Raw genomic sequence first — 7,831 nt, 5'->3', positions numbered from 1 at the left:
CCTTCCCCCAAGTCCCTCCTCCCTACCTTTTATCTTAGCCTGCTTGGCACACCTCCCTCATTCCTGAAGAAGGGCTTATGCCCAAAACATCGATTCTCCTGCTCCTTGGATGCTGCCTGACATGTTGCACTTTCTCCACAATCAATGTCAGGCTAAGTGGTCTATAAGTTCCTGTTTTCTCTCTAATTACTTTTTTAAAAAAGAGGAGTTACATTAGCTACCCTCCAATCCATAGGAATGGTTCCCCAGTCTGTAGAGTCTTGAAAGATGACCACCGGTGCATCTATTCTTTTTGGGCCACTTGTTTAGGCCCTGAGGATTTATCAACTTTAATCCTATCAATTTCACTTCTAATTCTGATTTGCTTCACTTACTCCCTCTTACTAGACCCTTGTGTTCTCTAACATTTATAACTTTCCCTGTTTCTTAATAGAAGGCACCCACAATTGTCTTTATTAATCTTCTTCTTTTCACATACTTATAAAAGTGTTCACAATCAATTTGTATGTTCTGTATACATTTACTCTTGTACTCTACTCCTCCTCCCTACCATTGATTGTGGAGAAAATACTGGAGTCAATCTTAAAAGTCCATCAATAGCAGAGCACTTGAAAAATGGTGACAGGATTGGACAAAGTCAATATTGATTAATGAAAGAATGTAACTTTGGAGAGTTGATAAGGGGGAGCCAGTGAATGTATTTTATTGAACTTTGAGAATGTTTTTGATAAAGTAAGCGATTAGCATGCAAAATTGAAGTGCAATGGCTTGAGGGTAGTGTACTGACTTGGATGGAGAAGTGGTTGACAGGCGGGAAACAACAAATAGGAGCAAACAGGTCTTTTTCCAAGTGACAGGCAGTGACTAGCAGAATACCATAGGGATCAGGTTGAACCCTGGCTAATCACGACATTAAATTATTCCGATGAGGGAACTAAATGTAATACCTCAAAGTTTGCAGATGGCACAAAACTGGGTAGGAGAGTGAGAAGGAGGCAGAGATGCTTCAGTGTGATTTGAGCAAGTAGAGTGGGCAAATTCATGGCAGATGAAGTATAATGTGGATAAATAAGAGATTATCCACTTTGAAAGCAAAAACGGGATTTTTATCTGAACAGTGATAAGTTGGGAAAGAGGGAGGTGCAACAGGATCTATTCTTATGACTTGCTGTCCATTTTCTGAAATTAAATGTAGAGCAGTGACAGGGAGTTAAGAAGGCAAATGGTATGTTGGCCTTCATACCAAAAGGATTTGAGTACAGGAACAGGGATGTCTTCACAGACGTGCTGAGATCACACCTGCAGTACTATAGTTTTGGTCTCCTTATCTCAGGGAGCGTGTTCTGGGATTTCCCAGACACTAGGCCCATGTCATTACATGGGCTGCTACCAAGTACTACCCATTGTCACCCACTAATTGTCCCCCATCAGCAGCTATCATTGCCCCCCAGACTGCCCTTTAACCACTACTTTGAACGTCCAATAGTTTTTCTCTCTCTTTGGGCTCTGTCTGCATCTATCATTTACTCTCCCCTCTCCCCACCTTCATATAAAAACTCTTTTTTGTAGCTGCCACCAGTTCTAAAGAAGGGTCACTGGGCCCAAAATGTTAACTCTGATTTCCCAGAACAGATGCTGACAGACCTGCTGAGATTTTCCCGAAGTTTCTGTTTTTATATTGGTAATGGGCTAATGGGTTGAATGGCTTCTTATTTTGAAAATTCTTTGTCAGCTTTAGTGGCTATGAATTGCATTTAAAAGTTTACCTCATCTCTTTATACATAATAATGATTGAATTTACATTGTTAGTCCAAAAGAGACAAGCCTGCTTGTGCAGTACATTATTTCTGCATCATTTTGCTTAGATAAATTTCAGTTTCAAGTGCATGTTGTATAAATACAGATGTCAGAGTTAATTTTATAAATGCATTGACCAGCTGAATGTATTAATCAACTTTTCAATCTTCACTTTGATATTTGAGTTTTAAAATTATATCTTTTCAGCATATTTCTTTTTTTTTATTAAATAATATTGTAGAATGGTTACAGCCCATCACCTCTGCAATAGCTGTATGCAGGAACAACGCAGCCAGTCTAATTTGCCTGTCTCACACATCTTTTCTTATCAAATACCAAATTCCCTTTGAATGCCTCAATTAAATCTCCCCCAACGGGTTCTTAGGCAAAACATTAAAAATCCTAAACACTCCAACGCCATTGCATAAAGAAGATTTTCCTCACAATTCCTCTGGTTGTTTTGGCTTAAAATTGATCTCCTTTGGTTCTGAATCCTTTTACTAATGGGAACAATTTTGACAAATGCGTATCTAAATCTTTTGTAAACGTTCACCATAACCAATTGCTTTGTGAATTAGTGACCCACTGTTTTTTAACTGTTGCCATTTTTATCTCTAGGCTACATCGCTGACTTCCTTGAATTCGGAAGGTAGAAATTCAGATGACTATATCTTGGTTTCTAAAGATGATGATGACTTGGTGCATGAGCATCCCTCAGAAAAATTGGAATCAACAGGAATGGCAAAGAAGCTTCAAACTTCACAGAAACCTAACACCACTGAAGCAATTAGAAAACAATCACAGCAATCCCCAGTTTTTTCTGACCCTCTGACTGGTGGAGTTCTGGAGTCACCATCCAGCAACTCAGGATCCAGTCCAGATGATGACAGTAGCAACAGCAAGGATTCTGATTTCACCATTGTCAGCCCACTGGACATCTGAATTTAATTTTTCCCAGCATTGGCCTCTGTGTTATTAGAAAACCTATTTCCTGCTCGCTAATGAAATTCTGTATGGATTGCTTGGCAAATGCGACACTCCTCTAAATCTGAAAATTATATCAACTTTGACGAGGCTCCTTATGAATGGCCTTGTGATTTAATAATGTATATTGGATTATAGTTAAATGATGGACATTGGTTAAATCATATGAATTTACATTTAGTGACCATCTCACATCCACACCAGCTAAATCTAAACTGGCCACATATTCTCAGCAGATTCCAGGAGTACACAACTTGACACCAGTTCCACATGATCCAAGGTCGTGGAGTGCACTTTGATCTGGTTCCAGCTACCATTCAGTAGCCCAGCTACCTGTGGCCCCCAATGTTTGGACATTTTGGCTCTGGAGCCATTTCCCTTTCTACTACGCTTCTCAGGAAAACCGCAAAATTCAGGAACTATTCAAAAATGAATAGGGTCAAGCATATGCACTGTAGCCGCAGAGTGAGATCTTTGCGTAAAGTCTCTATGTTGGGTCTCTCCTACTACCAGTCAAACAAAGGAACTTGGCAATCCTTCCAACCATTGCCATCTGCCCAATAACACAAACTTGTCCATTTCCTTTATCACCTCAGGACAGCTCAGATCACATGGCTTGAGATTTTAACTATCACAGCTTTTAATAGGGCATTTATTGAAGATGAATTTCATGAAGTGGGAGGGGGGCTCTTCTGGGTCATTGATTACTCAATTGAGACAGTATCTCATCTGAGGATTGAATCCAAAAGCAGGTATATCATCATCCTCCTTTGGCCCTCCATCACTAATAAGTCTGTCTGCTTAATCATTTTAGAACAGCAACTTCAGAATAATTTTACTGAATTGGTATCTGCTTGTAAGTTAAATGTTGTGATAATTGTGAATAACAATATTGATATAGGGACTTGACTGGGAGACAGAGATCAAAATCATTATTTTTCATTTTGAGAGCTCCCCTGAGACTTCCTTAGGGACTATTTGTTTTCAGAGACTCCTTAGAACTAGAAAAGGGCTGACCTCACTGTCTCCGAAAGAAAGGTCACCTCTGTCTTTACATGTTTGAGGCTACCAACAACATTTCAGGGGCAGATTTGACTGCCATTCTCATTTACTTTGAGCACTGCTTGGAGGATATGTCTGCATGAGTGCACTGGATCTTCTATTTTACACAGTAGGCAATGGAGAGCTCTGCATCATTCCCGTAGTTGAGGCCTGATGTGATTGAATTGTAATCAGGCTGACAATTCTCCACTGTAGGGAATCCTATGCAGGTACACCCTCTCTACTTCTCCCAGCTCCCCCAGCCCATCATGTCCATTTCAGCTGTCTCAGATAAACTCTCTATAAGTTTAAAGGATAAAATTGGTGTGAGTATTTTGAATTACAAAGATATTTAGGCAAAAGGAAGCTATTCATTAAACTGGTATCTCCCATTCCTTTCCAGTTTCTGAAGTTTCTAACACCAACCTGTTGTGGAAGTGATGTGATCACTGACATGTATTACTGGAGTACAGGAATCTTTTATTCACTCTAATTATCTCTTAGTAATGGAAATGCAATAAATACTTTGTATCTGGTAATGATTAACCAAATGAGCTTGGAATAATGCTATTTTATTCATCTCAATTTGATTTGGTGTTCTTTCGTGGCTTTGTTGCCTTTATGCTAATTGCTGTTTGATTATATCAGCAATATTGCACTGAAATGTGTTTACATTCTGCTTCCAATTTCATGTTATGGAAATAGTGTCTTTTTATTCAACTGCTCTATCTCATGTATGTGCCCATACCGAGGAGCATTTTGCAAAACTAGGCACTGAGAATTTCATGAAATATAAGTCACTATTGCTGAGTAATTAGTTAAAAATTTAGTTGCCTGAATATTTTATACTATTTCTACTATAAAAACCTGCTATCAAATAATTGCAGTAACATGTCAACTCATTTAACAATGTGTACAGTACATACAATTGCTGGAATGTTTAATTTTGTATATCGTACATGTATAATGTCTGGTGTATAACTGAGAAAAATCACTGGAAGGTATAATATCAATATTTGTTGGAGTGATTTAAACTTTCAACATAATATCTCGAATGTTAAGTGAACCGCCCACAGAATTCTTAGAATGTACACTGAATGCCATAACCAAATTGTGTTTCTTAAGGTATTGGCCTGTTATATCGAAAGTAATATTGTTAAAATTGACAGTATAAAGACTCTGTTTTATTTTACAGAATTCATAGATAACAGATCATTGATTTGTAGATTGATACAGCACAGGAGTTTACCATTTGGCCACATCTGTGTTGACCCTTTAAAAGAACATTTACACAGCATCACCTCCTTGCTTTTTTCCACGTTCTGCAAATATTTCTTTTTCAGATATGGATCCAAGTCCCTTGTGAAATCCAGTCTGCCCCCACCATACCCTCAGGCAGTGCATTTCTGCATGAAAAAATGCTTTTGTGTCACTGTGTTTCTTTTATTAATAAGCTTACATTTATGCCATCTGATTGTCAATCCTTCCACCCATGTGAGCAGTTTCTCCCAACCATTGTGATTTTTGTGTGCCTCCATCAATTCTCCTCTCAATTTTTGCTTCAAGAGAATGGTCCCAATTTTTTGTGTATAACTGAAATCCAGCATCTCTGGAACCATCCTCATGAATCTATTGTGCACCCTCTCTGAATAACTTCTCTTTCTTCCTACATTGTAGTGCCCAGAACTGGATGCAGTTCTCCAGTTGAGGCTAAACTAATATTTTATACAGATTTAGCATAACTTTCTTTTATATATCCCTCCATTGATAAAGCCCAGTATTACCTATGAATTCTTAACTGCGCTGTCAACTTATTCTGCCTCTCTGTCATTTATCTACAGATACCCCCATATCCTGCTATGTGTGCACATCCTTTAGAATTTACCTTTTGTTATATTACCTCTCCACGTTGTTCTCATTAGAATTAATCACTTTACTCTTTTGTATCTTAAATTTCATCTGTCACTTGTCCACCCATTCCATCAACTTTCTACACCATCCTCCTCCTGGTTGACAATACATCCAAGTTCCATATCATCTGCAAATTTTGAAATTGTGCCCTGTACATCAAAGTCTAAGTCTATTGTATTCAGGATGAGCATGGAAAAAGATGACTGTACAAAAGGACCATTCACCACACTTTTCTGTCCAAAGTCAATTTCATGTCCATGTTGTGACTCTGGCTTTATTCTCCACATGAACCATCACTTGTATCAGTTTTGTAGGTTGGAGAGTGAGGTGTTTTCAGAACTCCACCAACTGTCCAGTCCACCTTGACAACCTGGTATTCACATTCCTTCTTTCTCTACCCACTCTTAAGCTTTCAGGTGACCATATTGATAAAAGTGTTATCTATCGCACTCTCACTTTGTGCAGCAATGATACCAGCTGATGGAATACAGTGTGATACGACTGATACCATCAACAGCATCTGCTCACCAATTACCTGCTCAGTAATGTCCAGTTTGGATTCTGCAGGGCCACTCAGCTCCTGACCTGTTTACAGCTTTGGGTCAAACGTGGACAAAAGAGCTGAATCCCAGAGGTGAAGTGAGAGTGGCAGCCCTTGATATCAAAGCTGCATTTGACTGAGTAGTATCAAGGAGCCCTAGCAAAACTAGAATCAGTAGGAATCAGAGGGCAAACTCTCCACTGGTTGGAGTCATACCTGGTACAAAGAAAGATTGTGGTTGTTGGAGGTCAGTCCTCTCAGCTCCAGGACATTTCTGCAGGAGTTCCTCAGAGTTGTGCCCTCGGCCCAACCATCTACAGATGCTTCATCAATGACCTCCCACCGTACCACCATCATATGGTCAGTAGTGGGGATGTTCACTGATGATTACACAATTTTCAGCACCATTCATGAGTCCACAGATCCTGAAGCATTCCATGTTCAAATGCAAGAGTATCCAAGTTTGGGCTGACAAGTGGCAACTGACATTCATGTCAGACAAATGCCAGGCAATGACCACCTCTAATAACAGACCACCTAATCACTGGCCCTTCAACATTCATCATTGACTCCTCACTATCAACATTCTTGGGGTTGCCATTGACTAGAAATTCAAAGGGATTCGTCACATAAACACTGACTACAAGAGCATGTCAGAGGCCAGGAATACTGTGGAGAATGACTCACCTGCTGCCTTCCCAATGCCTGTCCATATCTACAAGGCACAAATCAGGAGTGTACTGGAATATTCCCCATTTGCCTGGATGGGTGCAGTTCCAAAAACATTCAAGAAGCTTGACATCAAAGGACAAAGCGGTCTGTGTGATTGACACCAGATCCATAAGCATCCACTCCCTCCACCACCAATGCTCAGTTGCAGCAGTGTGTACTATGTACAAGATGCACTGCAGAAAGATTCTGTGACAGCAACTTCCAAACTGAACCCCACATCTATCCACGTAGATAAGGGCAGTAGATGCATGGGAACACCACCATCTACTCATTCCCCTCCAAGCCACTCATCATCCTCACTTAGAAATATATCGCCATTCCTTCACTTCCACTGGGTCAAAATCCTGGAATTCCTACCTGAGGGGCATTGTGGGTCAACCCACAGCAGGTGAACTGCTACAATTCAAAAAGGCAGCTCACTACCACCTCAAGGGCAACTAGGGACGGGCAATAGAATGTTGGACAACCCAATGATATCCACATCCCATGAATGAATAAAAAACTGCTGCTGCTCAAGTTCTGAAACAAGGAAGGAAAGTTGATGCAGCTGGCAATTTCTGCACCTGTGGTTATCTAGGACACATTAAACGTCCTCCGGTCCCCAAATAGAGCAGGATGTGCACTCCATGAGTCAGAGCTCTCCTGCCATTCCTATATTTGTAATAAAATTTACTACTTAAAAGAACCAAGTCCCTCAAGCTATCTGCCTCCCTTCTGTTGTCAGTTACATATTGGAATGTTTACATAATTATTGTTATGTAATACATGATTTTTAAATTTAATTTCTCAGCTCTTTTGACCGACTTCCTAATTTTGAAGGAAGGG

The 7,831-nt window shown here is 39.9% G+C and overlaps 1 protein-coding gene across 18 annotated transcripts in view; it reads left to right on the top strand.

The window, feature by feature from the left end:
• Window positions 1-5,019, top strand: part of tbc1d5 (TBC1 domain family, member 5) — a 519,702-nt gene extending 514,683 nt beyond the window's left edge. For all 18 annotated transcript variants that reach the window (XM_043690204.1, XM_043690195.1, XM_043690203.1 and 15 more), the window contains one exon: window positions 2,416-5,019. In XM_043690204.1, coding sequence (XP_043546139.1) covers window positions 2,416-2,739 — 324 coding nt within the window. In that variant the 3' untranslated portion in view covers window positions 2,740-5,019. The remainder of the gene's footprint in view (window positions 1-2,415) is intronic.
• The last annotated feature ends 2,812 nt before the right edge of the window (window positions 5,020-7,831 follow it).

This window comes from Chiloscyllium plagiosum, chromosome 5 (assembly GCF_004010195.1).
Source record: "Chiloscyllium plagiosum isolate BGI_BamShark_2017 chromosome 5, ASM401019v2, whole genome shotgun sequence".
In the NCBI taxonomy this organism is placed as follows: domain Eukaryota; kingdom Metazoa; phylum Chordata; class Chondrichthyes; order Orectolobiformes; family Hemiscylliidae; genus Chiloscyllium; species Chiloscyllium plagiosum.
This window is presented reverse-complemented; position numbering and strand designations above follow the sequence as displayed.